At 39.6% G+C, this 23,351-nt stretch overlaps 1 protein-coding gene and 1 long non-coding RNA gene across 2 annotated transcripts in view; both read right to left on the reverse strand.

Annotated features, from left to right (window-relative positions):
- Positions 1–23,351, reverse strand: part of TBC1D14 (TBC1 domain family member 14) — a 64,779-nt gene that overhangs the window by 31,230 nt on the left and 10,198 nt on the right. Inside the window, exon 3 of the mRNA XM_086891240.1 lies at positions 12,079–12,199. Coding sequence (XP_086747366.1) covers positions 12,079–12,199 — 121 coding nt within the window. The remainder of the gene's footprint in view (positions 1–12,078; positions 12,200–23,351) is intronic.
- Positions 16,595–17,561, reverse strand: LOC147652928 (uncharacterized). Its single transcript, XR_015287488.1, has 2 exons — positions 17,458–17,561; positions 16,595–16,761 (listed from the first exon to the last, which is right to left on the reverse strand). It is a non-coding gene; the product is annotated as an uncharacterized LOC147652928 (long non-coding RNA).

Below are 23,351 nucleotides of genomic sequence, written 5' to 3' on the forward strand. Positions count from 1 at the left end.
AAAGTGAGAAAATAATGTCCACACTGGGTTGCAATGGGAATTTCATTCTGTACACCCAAACTGATTTGGAAATCACTTTCAGCTATGCACAAAGTTCTCAAGAACAGCACTACACATCTCCTTACAAGAATTTCTTGGTTAAGGAAATGTTTTATTTCTAAATATGGATGGTTAGGTACAGTATCAGCACATCAGTACAATTACACAAACTCTCAGAAGAGCCAAAGCCCACCATGCATTTTCAGCAAGTATTTGCTGGTGTTCTACTCAGCACTACCCTACAGTAAAAAAGCCAGACCAGCACAAAAATGGGAGTGGCACATTTGATCAGATTACAAGTATGATTCCTTTGTAGCAATTTCATCCTTTTCAGTGGTAGCCAAAAAAGAATTAAAATGTTCTCTGGTGATATTATCTACAAGACTGCTTTTTAATTTGGGAAAATTTAAAAACGCCAAACAAACAAAACCTCCTACCCCAGTTCCCCCTGCAAAAAAATCCACAAAATCCAAACACCCCAAAATTCACAGAAAACGGAAGCTCATGAAAATTATCTTTCATTCCAGTGAGAAGAGAATGTCATTTCAGAGCACAATGTATGGTACAGCAGTGAAACATACTGAAGGCTCCACAAACTCATATTAAGAGTATCTGCTGACTGAGCAAGTACAAGTATTTGCACATACAGGCATACTGCAATAGGCTGAGCTACACAATAGCTCATTTCAAGCTTTTTTCTTTTAAACCAGACTCAAATCTCTCACAGGTACAAATAATTCAGGATCTGTTTAAACACTGTGCAATTTAAATACTGCAATTAGAGGCTACTAACCTGACATGGTTGCAAGTTAATTTTAGGATCAACTTAGGATGAGCTGACGGTTTACGATTTAAAATACAGCCTTATCAGTGGGATCATTTAGGCTGCCTTCCAGGTTTCACCTTTAGCTGTTCATAAGGGCTGAACTAAGGTTAGTAGATGTTCTATAAGAGCGTGCTGTAGATTAAAGCACTGATTTAAATAATCCAAAGCAAACAAAGAAATCCCACAGAAACACGCCTCACGAAACCAAGTTTAATTCTGGGTGGAACCTGCCAGTTTTGCAGCTGAGATGCAAGAGGCTCTGACCGTAGTGATCCTCTGCGATTCTTCAAGAAAAACAAGCCAATCTACAAAGGATCCTCAACAATACCTACCGAGAGACACAAATAACCCTCTAGAACACAGGGCAAGCGCTTAAAGACCAACTGCTCTACCCAGAAGAGCGCTGTGAGTCTTCCCACACGCCCCGCCAAGCATCAGCAGCACGGCAGAACTGAACGTACAATAACACAAACTGCTCTATCAAGGTCATCTTGTTTTGGCCCTGCGTGTTTAGCGATAGCCACTTCCCGAAGGAGCCGAATATGAAATATTCATGTTGGGTGTCGGAGCGGCAGACGCCAGGCTGCGGGGCTCTGGCTGCACGGCAGGAAGCACTGCAGGGCAGGAGGGATGGCCGGCACGGCCGGGGTTCCAGCCTGCAGCCCCCACGCTCCGACAGCCCGAACACCCGGCAGGGCTGTGCCGCCGCCTTCCACCCCGGCGGAGTCTCGCCTCGCACAAAGAGAATTCCCTTCCTGGTTAGCCGGTTCTCCCCCGGACTCGGTGAGGAGACTGAGAAGCGGACGAGGCCGGGTTTACCGACACGCGTTCAAGTCCCCGCCCGCCCCGACCCCCGCGCCCCGCAGCTGCCCCGCGCCGCCCCGCTCACCATGAACGCTGCGGTCCCTCACGGGCGGCGGCGCCGGAGCCCCATTGCCCGCCCCGCACCGCGGGCCTGGCTCCCGCCGCCCCGGCCCGCACGGCCTCGCGGGCCGCCCGCCCGCCCCGCCCGGGCCGCCTCCCGCGGGTGGGTCCGGCCGGGCCGCCCCGCCCCGCCAGCCGCGCTAATCACCCGCGGAGCCGCCGCACACCATCGCTCCTCTCCGCCTCGCCCAGCGCTGCCTGGGCACGCACGGCTCCGCCTGGCACACGCTGCCCGCCTCCCGGACCGCCCCGGCAGCCGTGCCCTGCCCGGCGCAGATCCGCGTCCATGACGGACAATCCAAACCTCGCACGAGCTCGTCTGCATTAGCCGCAGTCTTTGTCAGCTCAGCATTACGGGTGCTGGTTTAGGATGCAGCTGCATTCCTCAAACACTGGCATCTGTCCAGTGGTTTCCCACACTGCTGCCCGCCCCTCCCCGTGTCCCTGGCTCCAAGCCAGGCGTTTGCTTGTACCGAGTCCCGCTGCTGTGCCTTGCTGAGACAGCCTCGAAGTGCAGCCTGTCCTAAGTGCAAAAGCAGCTAAAACTCACCAACCCCTACATCAGTGCCGAAGGAACAGCAGCAGTGTGTGGTTCCTACAGCACAATTATCTTTTCATTACCACTCATGCCTTGTCCGCCTCTGACAGCTCTACGAGATAGATATATAAATCTCTTCTACAGTTCGGACAACTCCTATATTACCTCTTGCCAAATATTTTGCCTCTATCCAGACATAATATCAACCTTAATTTTAATTTGTCCTAAAGCTCTGTTATTTAACTCAGTGGAGACACCCAAGTTGCTGTGGCTCAATCTTTGTTGGACTTGCATTTTAAAATGTTATCTATTGACCTGCAACTGTTGCCATTTCCTAAGCTCCGCACTAAGGATTTCATATTCATAAATACCACTGACTGCGGTTTGCAGCTGCCACGATGAATTGCTCACGATCTTTCTCAAAGTCTGATCCTCAATCCCAAAACGAGCAGCAAGGACTGACCTGAAAACAACCAGCCACTTAAGTATTCTGCTTTCAAAGGGTGGTTTTGCATAAGTTAACTTATTTTCTCAGAATTGCTAGGTGTTGTATCAGCTATTGTTTTCAACCTGTGACTTCACATCTATTTCACAGATGCAGCAATACTACGCCAAATACAGAACAGCTCACTGTTTAAAAGTATCTTGGCTTCATTCCCACCACCAATTACAGACACCTGCCATCCAAAGATCTCATGTCAGAGCACAAGTCAACACAGTTCATGCAAAACACTACAGGCTCCAGTGCTAAGGCTTTATCTCATGAACTATCTGAAACTAAGTTACCACACATAGCAAAAAAACACTCCAGTAAAGGTATAGCTATTAACACAAGCAAAAAGCAGCCCCTGAGGAAGAGCACCCTTGGATGGACAGTGGTAGTCCTGCAGTAGATGTCTGTGCTTTTACACTGAAAATAGAATGATATTGCAGCTCTTCTGCAAAGCACTGCCTGGGACAGAGGGATGCCTGGTGACACAGGAAGATACAGCGGGGTGAAAAGTGAAGTACTCCCTGTAACTCAAACCACAGCTGGCCACATGTTACAGTTGGTATCAGTCATTATTTTTAGGCTGCTGCATTTACAATAGTACCCGAGACTACTTAAACAGGTTATGTGCAAGATTTAATTACACTTTATTTTTTCCACCGGCCTCACTCAGCAAATGGAATAAGAGCTGGACCAGAACTGCACAAGTAAAAAGAAGAGTATTTTTTTCCTGGTTCTTAGGTTTTATCACTACCTCAACAGTGCTTCAGTGTTCCCTTTCATTGTTGCTCTACTAATAATTAATGATTCAAGAACCATCAGCCTTACTTGCTTTACACAGCTCTCTCTATATGTGTATACATATATGTTTAATCCTCTTACACTAAAGGAAGGATACCTGAGCAGAAGATAGCAATGACATGATAGAATTTGACTGTAATAACATTATATGTGTGAAGTTTTATCTTCCAACAGAACATCTTTCTCATCTTTAGTACCACAGTATGCTCCTGTTCCATACTTTACAAATTAGGAATTCCTAAGCAATGTAAAAGATAAGGTACTATGGCCAAGCTGTGAGGAAAACCTTACAGTATTTGTAGACATCATTTCAAGTATTCTGAAATTTGCCTCTTTTCCCCTGGAAAGCATCTATTTTTCCTTTCAGATTCCTCCCAGAACCTGGGATAGCAAGTGATGTGATCCCACACAATCACACTAAAGTTAAATGAATAAAATAATCCATACGTCTTACAGAAAGTTTCGAGTAAAGCAAAAGTGTGAGAAGCCACATACTTTGTTTTGCAGCCCTGTGCTCCAGCCCCTGGACTATTGTAACAATTTTTCCATATACATATTTTTATACCATCATATTTTAAGCAACGGAGGCATCAGATTACGGAACATTTAAAACCTATGTATAGACAAGGCCAGGTTAGTTCTTCCAAGAAAGAATAACAGTTTGCTGTTTCAAAGTCTGTTGCTGCTAATCATTCAACATGCTATGTATCAGATGGTTCTCACCTTCCAGGTTCACATTTCGTTTGCACTATATGTAAATAATTTAAGAGGGTTTTGGTTATATAGAGTGACATGCTTCATTAAAAAAAGAAAAAAAGGACAAAAAATATTTGAAGTACTCAGAGACAAAGTATACCATGAACCATGTTGCTTAAGAACTTTTTTCTGTCAAAAGCGGGAAATTCAATCAGATTGTGCAGTTACTGTTACAAGTGACTCCAACATGAGTCACAGTACCAACAAAAACCAACACCCTCCCGCTTAGAACACTGCAAAGCACACAATTTGATTCACACATACAAACGTGCGCAGTTTCCCTGGGTACTGTCACTATCTGGTACTAGTGTTAATCAAATGGAAACATCTGCAAGAAAGGCCTCCAGCAGGACAAGCATCTGGAAAATGTCTGAGCAAGACAATACAAGCTAAATGGTTGTTTTATTTTACTGCTATTTTCATGTGAGCATCTGCCGGAATAAAATTCTATAAACACCTGCTTTCAGCATATGCCATAAACAGCACTTCTAGGAACAGGAATTCGATTGGATATAGACCTCATGTGAGAGCATTACTTAATTTGTATGCCTGCTCATTGATCCCTCCACCTTAATTATCTGTATAGTCTCAGCATCATATCCTTTCAGTTAATGTCTCAACAACTTTTTCTTCTGACATTTCACGTTAGTGTTGACATTGAAGAAGAAAAATTATCTTTCTTATCTAGTTTCAAATAACACTTTCTTACTGTGGCTGAAGATCCTGTCACAACTGTCCCTCTCATTCTGAGAGAGACAGTAAAATAAAAGTCTCCGTGCCACATCAACCTGATGCTGACACCACCCTGAAATGGCCAAAACTCCAGGTTAACTCCAGGGTAGAGAGGAAAGGAGTCACAGGAATATCACATTTCATCTTGCAAGTTCTCAAATCAGTTGCAAATACCAATTCTTTGGTTGTAATCTTCAACATAGTGCAAGAGTCACCCAAGAAATGCCACCTACTTTGCAATGCATAACAACTTGTATTTATGCTGTTCAGAGACCCTCCACAGCACACAGTCACTGTTTTTGTTTGCAAACAGTGGTCTTTGTAGGTAAGTATGTGCACACTTGTATCTAGTTCCATGACTCCAGCAAGAACACCAAACTAGTGGAAGGAATGGTACTTCACTCGATACTTTTAACCATATTCTACTTCTCCCATTTTTAAATCTCTCTGCTAATTTCCTTTCTGCTTCCTCATCAAGACTTGGGTATCTTTAAGGGTCTCTGACCTCTTCAAGTTTGATGCTTGTCTGGCTGTGGGAATTACAGAAAAATAAGTAAACAAGTCTACTGCATTAAAATCTCAGAGTGTTTTTTCCACCCATGTTTGCTTCTCTGATCTGTGAAATTACCTTTGAAGCCATGACTGGTTCTTTCATGCCCAATAAAAGCTTCTTTTGTACTCATAGTGTGCACCATATTCTCTCTCATCATTTGTCCTGATCTTTGTGCATTCTTTGTTTACTTTTACAAAAAAAACCTATATCTGAATGTTAATATTCCTGAACACAATCATCTTCACAACTTAAGGTTCAGTCTTGACAAGAAAAAATTGTAGTTTTTTAAAGCTACACACAAATATAAATATATGAAGGAGGGCAACATACCTTCATAGTGTGGCTTAAAGTGATGACTATTTTCAGGCTTTAATATTTATGAAGCTGTTTCCACTGAACTTTGCCATGCTCAAGTGACAACTTCTCAATACAGCACAAGAAAATTATGTGGAAATACTAACAGGCATGGAAAGGTTGCAATAAAATCAAGGCAAAAAATAGGACCAAGAGTCCTCAGAGAGGAAAGGAGAATGAGATCATAAAATTGGCTAGTCTTCCTTCAGAAGGACACTTCAGGAAAAAGTACAAGTCTGGGTTTTCAAAATCCTTACATCCATATCTTCAGGGTTTCCAGTAACACACAGTACCTCCATTCATTTTGCAGAGCTAAAGAACATCAGCTTTGTTTGTTGTTGCTAGTGAACATGGTAAGAGTTACCCTTTCAAAACCAACCCCCATGCTTTAATCTTAGATGAAGTTTGAGACGTATAAACTAGGAGACAGACATAGAAAACCTTTAGGCTGAGTTTCTTGGGAGCTTGCTTCTGCTTAACACACAATTAGCACAATGGAGTCTAGCAAAGCTTTCTCAATTTTATATGTCAGTAACATTTCAGTCTCCAGTTAGAATAGGCAGTTCCACCACAGTATTTAGGGACTACACACCTGCTTTCAAAAATTTATTGCCAGTTTTGCTTCACAGGTACGCTTTACTAAGTGTTTGTGCAATGCAACAGCCAAAGGCATGTGGTGTTATTTCCAGGCTTGCTCTCTACAGACATCTATTTTCATTCAAAGGCCCATGAAGTTGGGGGGGGTGGGGCAGGGAAGGGAAGGGAGGGATTTGAAAGCCTCCTGTGTGTTGACAGTGCATGGAAAAAAGCTTCCTGACTACACAAAGAAGTGTTTAAGTACCTTTCTATTAGCACTGGAAGATACACAAATACCAGTTGCATGATGGATTCCTATTTAACACAAATGAGAGCAAAAACAAACTTTCACTGATGTATCAGCTGTCCTGGAAAGTCATAATCTCTGGCCTTGAAATTTTGGGGTTAGAAAGAGTTGTGTACTTGATACTCAAAATTCAATCATTTTTCCATGAATCTGCAGCTTCCTGCATTTAAAAATAATCTTGTGATATCAGTATTCATATTCCAGTTAATGCTAAGTATCAACTTGGGCTACAAAGTAACCGTATTGAGAAAAGAGAACAACTTCAAAGTTACTGCACTTCCCCCAAAACACAGGACCAGCATTCAAACAGATCCTGCAGCAGAGACCAGCAGCTGACATTGAAACTGCACTAGCAACTAACCAAGCTTACACCTCTATTTAGTATCTTCACTCCTGAAAGCAGATATTTATCCTCCAACACTGTCTGCTACACCTCTTTAGGATCCCTCCAACTTCCAAGACTTCTGATCCCACAATTTACTAGGCATTCTAGAGAGTGAGAAAGCTAAAATAAAAGCTTTAAATCTGGAAAAGGAGGAAAAACCTCTCACTTCCTTTTCAAAAACACTTTGTAGCTTGTAATAGTTATTTAAACCAAAACTCAAAGCTTACTGTTTTCTATTAGTCTGATGCTTGTAACATATTCTGTACTTTCACATGTTGTTAACATATGTGAATAAGTTCCAACAGCATCAAAAGCAGCACTTTGTCAGCTACACTTCGTTAGATGATGATACCTGGCTGGGTCATATTAAATGCTTTTATTATTAAAATACTCAGGAACAATTGTCCTGACATGGTATTTAATCACCCTTTCATTTACTGTGAATGGAAGCTACTACTCTTGCTTTATCTGTTTAAATATGATAGTATTTTTGTTTGAGGCAGGTGATTTTCATGACAGAAGGGCAACACACTCTTTGTAGATTAATACAACCTACTGGAATTGCTGAACGATTTATTTAGTACTGTTCTTGTTGGGGAAAAAGAAAATACTTTTTAGGACATCATCAGTGATATAGTAGGTTTCTTTTCTTTATTAATTTTTACTTACCTTCACAAAAGTTAGATGCCCTTTACATATGATTACAATAAAATAAAGGTATTTGTAACTGGTTCAGAAGGAAAGACATGAAAGAGCAGCACATTAAGGCAATTTGCAACTTTTGGGTTATAATTATTAAGTGAGGAATTAGTTTTACCTTTATTTTCAGAGAAAGTAACAATAATAGGCACAGATTAGACTAACAAGAGTAACTATACCTTCTTACGCTGCACTTGCTTCTTGTTAAAAAAAGGAACTCTGCCACACAGATCTAAAGCCTTTTTGAAGGCTGACAAGTAGAAATGAACCCAACACTGGAGAACACGGGAAGTGACTCATTTACACCCTTGGACTTCCCATGCAGAAGACAAAAAATGCACTACACAGTTTCTAGCTTCAAAGCAGCAGTGAAGTCTATGCAAACACTCACCCTATTGTTGTGGTTGGACAGGATGTATAAGTGTGGATTTTATATAGTATACTAGAACGAGTTGTTAGGAAAGGTTTTTATTTCTTGAACTTTTTAGTTTTTTATAGGGTATTACGTTACAGATTTAACATGATTGGTAAAAGGAACACCACCTCTTGTCTCATTGGTGGGACAAGAGAAAAACACACTATCTACAGCTGTACAGAACTGTTTTGAAAAAGTGAAATTGTTTACAGAGATAGACCTTGAGCGAGAGATGCTCTCAAGAGACTTTCCCTTGGGAACAGATCAGCCACTGACAGGCTGTACTTCTCTCAGGCTCAGAGAAATCAGGTCCACACTCTATTGGCAGCTATAGCCATCAATAAGTCTTCGTAGACTTACCCAGGCTACCCAAAGACAAACTCCATATAAACAGAAGACAGTGCTCTATCCAAAGCTGTCTAGCTTCCTGCCAGAACCAGCAGCAGCTTGAACCAACCACTTCCCTTCCAAAGGCCTCAAATGGGCCATGTGAATGCAGTAAAGCCCAGCTCAGGCAAACACTCAGAAAAGCTCTGTATTTTTAGCCACTGCCAGCCATCAGCAGAGGCTGCAGATGTGTGCATGAGGAACATGAGGCGGCAGCCCCCCACGCTGCACAGCTTCCACCCGCACTGCTCGGGCACATGGAGCTGCACGAGAACCTCCACACATCAGCAGTCTGGGGACTTTGCTCAGCTCTGGGCTTTTTTTAACCAACACAAGCCTTGTAATGGGGGATTTTATTGCTGTCTGCCTAAAGCATGGGATGTAGTAAATTCTTTCCATATTTCTTGCTGGGCTCTGTCGCTTTCAAACTCTTTTCCATCTAACAGATCTAAGACAAAAAACCAGACTTTGATAAAATCACTTTACTTCATCAACTAGGATTATAGCTTAAATAAAGTGAAAACTGAATTGACTTATAATTAACCCAACTCAACTTATGGAATTTTTCCTACACTAATGTTATAAGCCTTACTGTTCATTCCATAACAAAGTGTCATTTGTGAGACAAGGAATTTATTTTCCTGTTTCAAGAGATCATTTTCACTTTATCATAGGCTGCAGAGTGAGCCTCTTCAGTACAATTGATTTTAATTGACTGGAATGTTGACCCCCACACACATATAGCCATATCATTACAAAATTACAAGTCATTACAAAATTATTACCAAAAACATTTGGGAAAATTACAATCCCCAAGTTAAAAATCATAGTTATTTTTAATTAAGGACCTTAAAAGGCCATTAAAAATTTTAAATATTCCAACATGGAATGTCAGAAAATGAGATCATAAAATATTTAGACCTGAATTTTTGAGTAAAGATTGTAATTGAAAGACCTCAAGTGCTATAGGTGCTGAATTTTACCATTATTGAAACTCAAAAAAAAATGAAGATATTCCATTGAGCTCTTATTGGAATTCATATAGTAAAAGCTAAATTGTACAACTCTCATAGGATCAAAGCACACTTGGAAGGGGAAAAAAAAACCTTAAACTTTCTGATTAAAAATGGATTTTGCTATTATAGAAAATTAAAATAAATACAGTATAAAAAAAAGTAATTTAATTTCACTGTGTAGCATGTCTCTAGGATCTAGCCAAAATCTGTTTTTTCTCTATATGCCTTATTCTTTTAACACACAAAATCTTGACTGGCCACATGCAAACAAGTTCTGTGAAGACAGATCACGTAAGACAGACAATCAAATGATATGCTGGTTACCTCTTCTTGAATTTTTAATGGAATTTCTTTTGAAGAGCATTCACTAACAAAACTGAGGATAGAGAAGTTGTTGCAAATAAATGGTATTTACATATACTTCTGTGCTTGCCAAGCTTGAAAAGATCTTCTAAAAGAAACAGTGGCTGCAAAGCCTAGCTCAGTTCTACAGTCTACTGGGAGAGAAGAGAATTTAACTTCAGTGGTTATTCTTGGTGAGGTTCTGTCATCTGACTTAGTGCGTTTTCAAACATCAGTTGCAAAAGCAACTGGCATAACCAGTTCTGTTCAAGCAGAATTCCTGAAGAGAACTGATATAAAAAATTAATCATGCAAATCTCCATTGCAAATGCATTTCCAGCTTCTCCAAGATTACTCATTCTGACAGCTTCTAAGTTTTAAAGCATTTAACTGGATAAAAACTGTACAAAAGCTTTCAGTGACCCAGTAAAGGAACTAGCCTGAGCATATACCAGTACTGCTTCCTCATCAGAAGACTAACACATATATTTTCAGCATTAAAAACAGGACAAGCAACATCTTAGCTGGAGAGATTTTAATTTCTACATTGTTAAAATGCAGTATGATGCTATGTTGTATATACACTTGTTGGAACAATTGAGTGTTGTCACAAGAATTTTTATAGGGCTTGAGAAAAGGCTCATGTGCTCAAAAAACCTGTCTGACCGTTGTTTTGGTGAGGGATCAACTAAATCAGGCTGTGCTTTTAGATGCTGGTAAGGCTCAATTAGTGATTTACAGCACTACTCATGACTCAAAGTCTAAATGTCAAAAATAACTTCAAAAAAACATCAGATCATTTAGGAAGGATTAGTTATTGTTACCCAAGAGGCACTGGAGACAATTTAGACTGCAATTTTGCCAAAATCTCACTAATGGTTGGATGCCATACCACATAATAATTTAACAGTGACTGTTTTGTAACAAATTTAATACAACCATTCAAAGCTGTAATGTAAGATAGTTTGGATGCAAAGGAAAAATATTCACAGTACCAGCAACAACCACAAAATGTTAATAAATTATTTACCCAATTATTAAAGAACAGGCACTACAATAAAATACACTGCTAAATGTCAGTACTGCACTAATTAAGCCTATTCAATTTTGTCATCAAAAATCTTTGGTGAACACTTCAGAAGCATTAATTGTATCAAGGCAAGCTGTAGATAAAATTTGAATGGTTGAGTACAGTGACAAGTTCAAAAAGCTGCCTCAATTTCACCATAACAGCCTAACTACAGCTAAGAACAGTCACATAACATGTGGATTTTCAGAATACTTTACCCTGAATTAAGGAGCACAATCCTTCAAATCATCATTTGCATTTTACACACAGCAGCTGGTTTTGAAGTTTTACTATATGGTCTCTTTCCATGCAAACATTACTATTCCCACAGTCACTTGAACAAGGAAGTGACAACTGAAATACAGAAAAAGCTCCAAACACAAAAAGGCTACATGCAATCTAAAAATCCCAGATCAAGTCAGACTGATTAAAAGAGGCTGTTTTCTTGTCATTGAAAGAGCAGCTCATGAACTACTGACCACACAGCTGGATTTCCAAGATTTTCCCCATTGGAAAGGCAAATCATTTGATTCACTAGCCAAGAGCTTGAGATCATCTATAGTAGAACCAGTTCTTCATGTTGCTTTCAACAATGTTGGAAAAAAGTGAGTTTCACTTATGTTTTTTGTTCTCTTATGACACATTAAGGAAGGCTCTTCATGCCTCACGTACTCAGTGTAATGACCAAGTAGAACACATTCTTATGAACAGCACTGTTGTAACGGAAGTAAAATTTCAACTAAGAGCCTTTTCTGGTATTAAAATTGTGTGCAACTCAAACAAACAAGCTACAGAGTCCTATATAAAGAACATAAACTTAACTGGCTTCTTCAATCACCACTAATTCTAACACAGAATTAAACAAATACCTTTTGTATTTTCTTTGGGTCTTTTTGTAAGTTTTCTCCAAGAGGTACTTTTCCAAACAACTTCCATCGCACATCATTTTGTTTTTCAAATCTTGAACTCTGCTTTCTAGTAAACAAATTCCTAAAAAAAAAAAAACAAAAAAAAACCCCAAGAAGTTTTATTAAGAAAAAAGGTTGATTAATAATAATAAAAAGAAGAATGAACATTTGCTAACCTTATGTACCCTAATCATATATTCCAGCTCCTCTTGTGGTTGTGCTGACAGACCCCTTTTGAAGTTTCCCATCATGCAGTATTACCACCATACCAGGCAATGGACTTTGTTTTAAATTACAACTTTTAGTAGATTAAAAAAAAAGGTTATTTTTTTTCAACCTTCTAAAAGAGGGCATTTTTTTAGCATTCCTGGAGATCATTCAGACTCACTCTTTTAAAAAAAGACTAAGACACTAAACCTCTTGGTGCACATTCTTTACCCACCTGTTACAACACATTACTACCAAAAACCACAAAAAGCTTGGAGACATAGTATCTTTTTACTGTATTTAATCTGCTTTCACAAAAGATTATTTTTCTAAATAAGCTTAAAAGTAGCTATCAAAACACATTAATTCTGAAGTCTCTCTGAAATGTCTAATATTTACTAGCTTAAACACTATGAACAGTGATAAAGTTAGATGTAAAGCCACTGAAAATTAGATTAGTTTTATTGACATTGTTAGTTTTTAATCATAAAGCGATTTGCCAGACTTGCATCTTCACACCACAGCTTTTTTCCAAAACTGGACACAGAGTACAGACCAGTCCTGATGCTTTTGATAGCACTCAGCTCCTCCAAGAGCACAGATATTCTACACCCATGACATGCCTGCATTATTAAAGTAAAAAATTTTCTTTTGTACTACTGTGCAGTTAGTTCCATTATTTTCTCACCTCAAGGCAGGTTTTTCTGGAAACTGACTAAAATTTTTGCTCCCTCATTTAAAAAAAAAAAATCCACTGAGACAAAAGCATTTTTGCTACTGCAATCAGCAGGCAGCTCCAGCACCTTCAAAGCACAGATGCCTCCATTCTGAGATTACTGCTTTTCCTTACAGTTACCACCTTAATATCCTGTGTGTTGGCCCATCAAGTACAGATTGTTTCTTACATAAAAAGTGTGATAGTTTGGGAACTAAAACTATATTGAGCTTCTCATTCCAGAAGAGCCGAAACATGTCTGCAACAGGAATAACATAGGCCCTAAAAAGTGGTTTTTCCTGGTCACTTTGTATCAGATGCCATGAACAATACCATAGCTATACCAACAGAGATAACATTGCTGGAATACAAGAGATATGTTTCATATGTGAAAAACAATTGAGGTTATAACATTGAAGTGCGTTGAAATGTATTATAAGGTTAATGATATGCACTGCCATCCTTAAATATGCATATATTTATACAAATTATCACATGCTTCTGTATCACAAGGGTACAGTTACCTTGAAATTCAAACCAAGAACAGATTATCATATTAAAAGATAAGAACAAAGTGTTTATGTACAGAAGCCATGCAAGTCAATTACAACTGATGCCAAAGCTAAGCAGTAACTGTTCTTCCCCAAACCCTTTTCAGCTACGCAGAGACTGTAAGACTGTAACTAAAGCCTGAGAGGATGGATCTGTATCATCATTTGAGACAGTTACCAGGGAAATAAAATATAAAAACAGACAAACAAGAGATTAATTTATATATATATATATATTTAGTCCATTTTAAATGGAAAAATATCAAGCAAGTTCTAAAATATATCTAAGAATAAAAAGGAAAACATGACAGAATAACATAATAAAATCTACTGCATGTTAATAAGGATACCCAAAGCAAAACAGACTGGCTGTTCTTGCAAAGGGTTTTTTTCAAGTTGTTACTATTTCAGAAGCAAGCAAATTCCTGACTCCAAACTATCTTCAGAGAAAACAAGAACTTCGAGCATCAGGGCCACTGGAAGATCCCCGTGAGGAGGCACATCTCTGTGACAGCTCTGCGCACATTCACATCCTTTTGCAAGTAAAAGGCTTTACCAGACTTCATTAGCACTGCAATAACAAAAAAATTAAAGGCAACTTTCACTGTTTCTATCCACATCAGCACAAGTGCATATACAAGCAACAAGCAACTCCTTCAGTTCCTCTGAGGGATTTTAGGAACTGCAGTACGTCTTTACCCTCAGAGCAAAATAAAGATTATTTGGAATGAAAAATTTTAACAGCTCTCTGCTGCCTGTGTAAGATGAACTAAATCTGAAAAGCCCATCTCACACACTTCTCTCAATTCAATTCCACAACCCTAACTATCTACTTTCCCTTTAGAGGCAGCGTCATAATAAATAATCTGTTCTACAGCTTATCTAACAGATGGCACAGCACTTGTTCAGCTCACTCTTCTCTATCCCTGCATTCCAGGGCACCAGGCATCCCTTCCTCCCTTTGTAGTATGTCAGGGATTTCCAGTTCACCTTTAATTTAAAAGATATATATATACATATTGAACTGAAAGCAGCAGGCATAGTCAATATATAAATTTCATTCTGTACTGTCCTTTTCCTCCACACTCTGTCTGGACCTAAGTTCCAGTGCTTGGTTGGTGCCCGCACTCCTTACAAACTCCAAAAAGTATCAAAATCCTCCAAAGGCTTAACATTATATGCACAATCAGATGTAGAACAGCAAACTACAACCTGTTCTTGCCTTGACTGAACACACACAGCATTAAACCCTGATCTGCCCCAGACTTAAACACACCAAAGGTAATATATGACAGCATGGCATGGAAGGAGCAGAAGAGATGCCACCTAACTTGCATCTACTCTGAGAAAAAGAGGGGAAAAAAGAAAGAAAAAAAAAAAGAACTATGGAATGTTCTCTGGTTCAATTTCTACAGAGTTTTGTAATACATCAGGACAACACCACAGGGTACTGATAATACCACTACTTGAGATTCCTGAACTGAAAGCAAACCCTTAAAATATGCAATTGCCTTAGGAGGAAGTTTCTGCCATATATATGTCAGAGCAAATAACTCATAGCAAAACCTTTCATTTTTTCTGCTACTACAGCACAAAAAGGAATTACTTTCTTCCTGTTCTTACACAGCTCCCTTGGATTTTCAAGAAAAGCACTAAACCACTCTTCTTCTGAACAAATTCACTAAGAAAAAATCCATACTAAAGGTAACTTAAGGAGATCTTACTAACAGAAAATACATGTTAAGAAGCAAAACTTCTGTTTGAAAAAAACCAAAACCTAAAAAAAAATCTTTACTCCAAAGATGCACCCAGAAATTCTAGGGTGAAAGATGTTAAAACTTCATTACATCTTGAATGTAAAAAAAGGGTTGATATGTCTTGAAAGAAAATATTACATGCGCATCCTTAATTCAGTCTCACTGTCCTCTTCACAACTATCAGAACACATCATGATGATTTACAATAGGTATATGAATAAAAACATCTGATATGATGCATGATGACTGCAGACTTATCACTGTGGAGTCATTAAAGTGTCATGGGTTACATCTGCATTTTTATTGTACATGCTCACTATTTTACACTAAGTAGCTGCAGCTGCTTATTTTAGAAAAGCCAAGCACAGAACGTAAACTGACATCAAATTTCAATTAGAAAACAGCTTTTGCAGAGTCCCCTAAAAACAGTATTTGGCACCAAAAAAACCTTGTTATTTTAATTGGGCTGTGGAGAGGGATTACCTACCTGAAGTGGATTTAATTCTGACTCCAGAGTTAGTTTTTATATACAAAGAACATCCTGTGGTACAGAACAGAGATGGAACAATTTTTTCCTTCAACATACAGATATTGCATCATCACTCTATACTGATCTGCCCACTGTCTTTTCTGTGGGGAAAAGAGGAAGTTAATTCCAAGAGGCAAGTTTAGCAGTGTCAGGAAAACCTTATTTTTTAATAAAACTTAAGAAACAATTCCATTTTGGTTCTTTAAGCACTGCTAAAATAAGCTTACAAAATAGCTGTTAATATATGTACTGCACATGTGTATATTGCCACAATTTATGTAGCCTTGTGTGTTGTCATGATCAGGCTGAAGCCGCTATCAGATTTTAAAAATGTGGTTCTAAAGAAATTAGAACCACATCAATAACAAGTAATCAAGTCAAACACCCATATTGCATCTGTTAGAGCATTTTCAAGCTTTTGCTTTTAAAAAAATCCAGCATCACCACTGAAGCAGAAAGTTTATCTAGTTCTGTCCAATTCTTTCCAAAAAGGTAAGAAGTCTGCAACACAGCTGCCCTCAACTCCTGCCCTGTGAGGAACTGAGAGCAGCAGCTCTGCAAATATTCAGCTATTCATTTTTCACATTTGAGCTGTGCTCCAAGCAAGGTTAGTCACCTATGTGAAGTCACCTCTTAAGAGGTCATTTCTTTCCACCATGTCCCCCACCCCGGTCAGTATGCAAATCTATCCACTAAAGTAACAGAGACAGTGCTGCCATGGTTTCTGTTGCCAATTTATTCCAAGTCTTGAAGTGAGCTGCGAAGTTCCTTCCTGAAAAGTCTCAAAGTCTTCTCAAGCCAGGCAGGCTCAACATTGAGCCCATTCAGGTATCTCTGAAGTTTGGTGTCACCAGAGTCAAAGAACTGTTTCTTTGGCACATGTCACTGAAACAACAGGAAAAAAGAATGGGCTCCCACAGGAGCTGTCAGAGCGTGGAGCTGAGCAAGGCAAGCACAGACACACCCACTGACACCTGCTGGTGCACACACACATCCCTCTGGACTTCCAGGCAATATACAGTATCAGAATACCCAAGATATACCAGATTACTGAAACAAAAGGGTAGAGGAGTTTGAGATTTAGGAGTTTTTAAAATTAGAGCACTCAGTTATTCAGAAAATCTGAATTTCATTTACTGATGTTACTATTTTGCCAGGGCTCCTTAGATGAAGTTCTGCAGTACTTGAACTACAGGCATTCAGCACAGAATCATAACTGCAAGCAAGAGAAAACTGAGATGGCATATGCTGCTCTGTGGTAGATTAACACTGACCTAGCATAGAGATTATATTTGCAAGTTAATGTGTTCCCTACTCTTAAAAAGACAGTTGTGTACAAAAAATATGTATGAAAATTGTCTAAAAACTGACCCAGCTCATGCAAACTGGTGCGATTTTTTATCTGCATTACCAACACTAATTTGCAAATGCAAGTAAATTTTTGTTACAAGTTTTAAAAATACATCATCTCCCGCTCTCAAGATGCATGCTCCAAATTTTAATTAGTCTTTCAATTAAGGTTATACTCAGAGGACAAAACAAGTGGAATAGTCATGCATATTAACTACTGGAAGGACTTACCAATCTCATGAGCAGAATAGATGCAAAATAAGGACAGTGGAGAAAGTTCAAAAGGTTCAGTTTTGTAGCACAATTTTATCTTGAAAGACAATTTTTCAAATGAGTATCAGACTCGCATGCGTTCTTAAGAAGCAAGAAAGAAACAGAGGCAAGTCAAAGTTCATTTCAGCTGCTTCTGAAGGAAGACCCTGACACTCCTCTGATAATTCTAAAGTACACAAGGAGAGAGCACCAAGATCATGAGCCCCTCAACCTATCCAAGACTAAGTTCATGTATAGACTTTAGATAAGTAAGCAGATATTAATCATAAGAACCAGGTAAACCCACACTGAGCACATAGGCACTGTAAGAGATGTCTCCACAGACATTACCCCACAAAGCATCCAGAAAATTACATTGAAACAAGACATTTTAAATACCATACAGCACCTATTAAGCAAAAAATATGTTAAGAGAAATTTTATTAAATATTTGCTGCATTGTCAGCAAAGATGTCCAACCACCTTATCTGAAGTGGTACTAACTCAATTAACACTATCTAGGAAATTTTCCCAACAACAACATAGTTTCCTTCTCATTCTCCAATGACCTTTTCTATTTTGCACTAATCATAAGTTTTGCAATAAACAGAAGAAAGATACTCACCTCTAGATGTTCCTTATTTGCTCACTTAATTTCCAGAGACTGAGAAAATAAATCCCAAAAAACTGGCAACATATTCCATTAAAGGAATTTTTGTTACCTGATTAGTGGAGGAACAAGACTGACACATAAATCACAATGACTGGAGAACTGATGGACTTGAGAAGGCACAGTGGTCAGGCGACCCACCAAAGTCTCCTGAAATGCCCTAAATCTACATTCTCATAAGGGAAAAGCCAATGACTGTACCCATGACCCGGTAACACTGGTTTCTAGAAATAATTCACTAGATGTAGTTTTCACATCCCCTCCTCTCAAACCCAGATCACCTCTCAGTCAACCTATACATCAAAATAACCAACAGATGTAACATCATCAGAGAAGTTCAATTACTTCAGCTATGGTGAAGAACCTCCACAAACAAGTCAAAAGTTATGCTTTGAATAAGATTCCAAAATTACATACAAAAACAGGGTTTGCAGAATTTTGTCTGGGAGATTGCCAAAGGTCAGACTAAAGGAAGAACAATGCTTGGTTTATGGCTAAACAAATCAGTAGAAATAGAGCCAGACAGCCTACAAGTTGACATACCTATGAAAGAGGTGACTAATCACAGAACTATGTTTTATAAATTCCTACCACATTTGATAAACAAAGTTTTCCAACCACTAACATTCCAGTATGTTCGGTAAGAATCAAAACCAGTAACACTTTAGAGTGTAACAGATACCTGCAGATCTGGAAAAAAAAATACTTCCATAGTTGAGAGAAACAGTAATACGACAGAAGTTAGCAATACCTGATAGCTTTCAATAGGGTACACTTGGAAATTTCTCAAGATTTCTGGGGAAAAGACCAGGGTTTAATAAACTATTTATCAAAAAGTACTGTATTCCACATTTATGTTTCTTTTTACAGGTTTCCCTCATTTTACAGGGGAACAAAGCAGAGTTGACTGCACTGAAGTATCCAAGACATGCAAAGATAAATCGAGCAGTAACCCTGCAAGTTTAGCTTTAGGACAGGTTGCTGCAAGCCAATAATTATTTTGCACATGGATAACACACCATGCTGGTCTACTATGCAAATACTGAAGGATTCTCAGAAACTGGAGTTTCAACAAGTAAGGACTGTCATACAAAACCAAGACTCAGGTCCAACTTCAAACTAATATATTAGCATCAACCAGCTATAATTAATGATCCTTTTTCTAGCTGGCCAAATTCCCAGTTATCCTCATATTATCAGAGTAACCAAAAATTCCATTCCTAAAATCTGAAACTAGATTTCTTCATTGATTTGACGCACTATTACCACACAAATAAAAAAACAGAATACATGAAATGTCATCCTAAGCAAAAAGCTGAACCCAGATAAACTCTAAGACCTTGCAGCAATTGCAATTGCATATGGACCTGTCTGCATAAAGATCAAAAGGAAAAAGTGAATAAAAGCTCTGCCTGGTACCTACAAGACCATATCTAGTGTGGGGCTCCTGGACTACAGCAGAGATCAAAAACTGGAGGAAGTCCAGTGGATGACCACTGCAATGACTGGGTGCTGAGGCCTACAACATACAAGCAGGGATGCTGAGAAAGGTGTTTTCCTTTAGCCTGGATAACTATTCTCAGAGATGCAATGAGGAAAAACCCCAAGAGGCAAAGCAGCAAACTGCTGAAAGGAATGGACAAAAGGGGAAGGGAAAAAGAATCACAGTGGCAGAATATAAATCCTGAATTGTGCAGTCTAGGGAGGTTAACTCCAAGCTTAGATGTACTCACAACAACTAACGGGGTCCTGAGGAGCACACTCTAGTGCTGAAGCCAGCTCTGCAGTGAGCAGGTGCTTACACACAGCGCTCCAGAAATCCCTCCTGACCTGAACTGCTCTCACCTTCCACACTCACAGAAGGCTCCCGCTCACAAAGGGGAGTCCAAGCACCAAGTACATGCCTTGTCCTACCTCCAACTGCTGCCAAATTCTTGCGTTTATTCTGTCAGCTCCAAAGGGTAAATGACCCTAATATTTACTGTAGGGTTTTTTGTTTATTATTCTTATGATTTGGCTGGAAAACTTTGAAGGAACTTAATGACTAAAAAGAGAGGCTTAACACAAATAAGGAATCAATTCAGAAAATTTATGGTTTATATATACCATTTCTGTTAATCAAATTCTACATAAAGATGAAAACTTCAACAGACCATTTCTTCTCTGAGCCGTTTTAAATGTGTTTAAAACCAAAGTTAATAGTGAGTCCAACTTTTCCACAGATTATGTAACACAGGAAGGGATATTGTATAAATCAAAATATCAAGGAACAAAACTTATATTTATTCCATCTAATTTCACCTTGCTCACTGCATTTTTCAGGAAGGAAAAAGTCAGCTAAACATTAAACAGTACTTTGATCAGATGGAGAGATAGAGCATCACACAGCAGTAATTGTGCTGATACTCTCCATTCCCTGTATCATCCACTTCTCACAGCTCCTTTTAACAAAGGAAAACATTGGAAAATCTCCTGCAAATTAAATGAAGACACAAAGACCATGTAACACACACATTCACTAAACCTTCATAGAGACAGTGAACCAGAATGAAAACAGAGCTTAATTTCATTAATCTGAATTAGCTCCTAAAGTCTCATGCACATCTGTGATAAACTTTTACAGTTCTCACTCTTTCTATTCAAAAGCAAGCATGTACAGTGCTGCATTTGGTTTGCATGGCAAGGTTTTAGTACTGGGGGGCTACAGGAGTGGCTGCTGTGAAAAGCAGTCAGAGGCTTCCCCATGTCCAACAGAGCCAATGCCAGCGGGCTCCAAGACAAAACTGCCATTGGCCAAGGCTGAGTCCAATGGAGACACTGGTAGCTTCCCTGGCATAAGGGTTAAGAGGGGAAAAAAATCTGCACAACAGCAGCAGCGGTCAAAAGAAAGGAGTGAGCCTGTGTGAGGAACAGCCCTGCAGACACCAAGGTCAGTGCAGAAGGAGGTGCAGGAGGGGCTCCAAGTGCCAGAGCAGAGATTCCCCTGCAGCTCCCAGTGCAGCCCATGGTGAGGCAGCTGTGCCCCTGCAGCCCATGGAGGTCCAGGATGGAGCAGAGATCCACCTGCAGCCCATGGAGGACCACAGAGGAGCAGGTGGATGTGCCTAAAGGAGGATGACCCTGTGAGAACTTGAGCAGGCTCCTGGCAGCACTGTGGCCCCTTGGAATGAGGAGCCCACACTGGAGCAGGTTTGCTTGCAGGATTTGTGACCCCACAAGGGAAGGGACAGTGAGGGGAGCATTACAGCTCAGTGCTGCAAGCAACATTCAACACCTATCTATGCTATAAATTTCATTCATGAGCCAGTATCTGTAATGCTTTCCACCAGCCACTGGAAAAGAAACAGATATTTCACTTGCTTTTAAATCCTCACTTACTGCATAGTTTTGTAGAGTTACTAAAGAAACTCCAAAACTCAAAGTATCACTGAGCAGATTTTCATTTAGCTTCCATAATGAACAAATAAGTCCAACAAGCCTCTTTGTTTAAAGTCTTGTGTGTGTAAAACTATTTCCAGTTACTCAACAGCAAAAACTAGGATTTTAATCTATTAAAGCAACTTCTCTTTATTCTAAAGACACATATCTCAAAATTTAGTTAAAAGTTTAAGGCAGAACGAAAAGAACTGTAATTGTAAAGAGTTACATTATCCCATACAAAAGGGAAAAGGATTGAAATTAATTTAGACAGTTTCAGTTCAACACCTAGTGGAGAATAGGCCACATGACAAAGTTCAAAACTTCATCCTCTGAGTAAGACAGGAATTCTGAAAATTGTATCATACAATTTTCAACCTTTATCAAAAGCAAAGGCTCTTACCTTTGTAGAATTCCAGCTTTCCACCTGTGGAAGATTTGCCTTGAGAGAGTGTTTATTTCAGAAAATTCTGCTGATTTCTTCTGTTTCCCACAGAGCCATGGTAGTAAATACAAGTAGGGAGAGGCCTTTTAGTCTGTCAGTTCCAGTAGACAGAGTGGCTTTCAAATAAGAACTATCCAAAACCACACTGTGAAGACTGAAGCACCTTTCAGATGAGCACACTTGAATGCCTCACGGGCTGCTGAAATACTGCTGCCAGCATCCCGTGTTAAACAGATCCTCAGTGCCTATGCTGCTTGCCACACCACCAAAGCATGAGCTTGTCTGCCCTCCTCTCTTCCCAGCCCTTTTAGCCACCTGTTACTGACAACCATTTGCTAGAAATGCACCCAGATAAAGTAGCAGGGAAGGACAAAAAGGCCACTAAATTATTCTTTTCCCTCCAACAGGACAGTGAATCCTGTGGGGCCAGGCAACTACAGCACTTGGGAGCCCAGCCCACAGCAGTGCAGGGAAGCAGCCTGTGCTAGGTGGCCGTGCAGGTTCCCTCCAGCAGAGGCTGGGTTTCTGGAATCCTTCCCATCAGCTTCTGGACAACTCCACCTGCAGCTCAGTTTGGTTTTGTTCATTTGCAGTTAGAAGCAGTGAATTTATATTTGCCCCCACGATGCATCCGGCTTTCTGCTCCTCCTCCTACACACTTCAGCCTGTTCTGAGCCTGTCTCCTCCTGAACAGCCAACACCCTAAGAGGCTTCATTGAACAGAAACTTGCATGGAAGATGAGACAATGTCATATCTAATATCTCAGATCAACTGCAATTATCTTCATAATTTTTCTTCCATCCTGTGGTCAGTGAATTTGCATTTTTGGAGAATTCCCATGAAAGCGGGAAATCAACACTAAAATGCTTCTTGTCATTCTACCTTCCTTTTAACACCAAAATTAGAGAAGTACAATAAGCTGTTCTCTCATTAAAAGCAACGAACAGCCTTATGAAAGGGTCCTATCCATTAACATAGACAACTGACTTTTGGACCCAAGTTCAGAACTCCAAATTACATGTGACCAGTAATCTCAAAACACAGGTGCACATATGTGATTTAAACATACTAAATTCACATGACTTCAGACAACACTGAAAGCTGTAGCTACTAATTTGAAAATCAAGATTTCATAAGACTTCTTCTTATCAGATTACAAGTAAGGTCATAGGTATGTGCTTCTATGCATGGGATGCCAATCCTGCTCCAGAAGCTTTCTTCCAGAAATGCAGAGATTCTTTGCAAATAGTAAAACGCAATGTTCTTAAAGCCATTTATCCCATGTGTAGTCCCTATGGTCCTTAGAGGCTTCCTGAGATCCAAATACTCAGAACACTCAG

The sequence above is a fragment of the Cyanistes caeruleus genome, chromosome 5 (assembly GCF_971803275.1).
Source record: "Cyanistes caeruleus chromosome 5, bCyaCae1.hap1.1, whole genome shotgun sequence".
NCBI lineage: Eukaryota > Metazoa > Chordata > Aves > Passeriformes > Paridae > Cyanistes > Cyanistes caeruleus.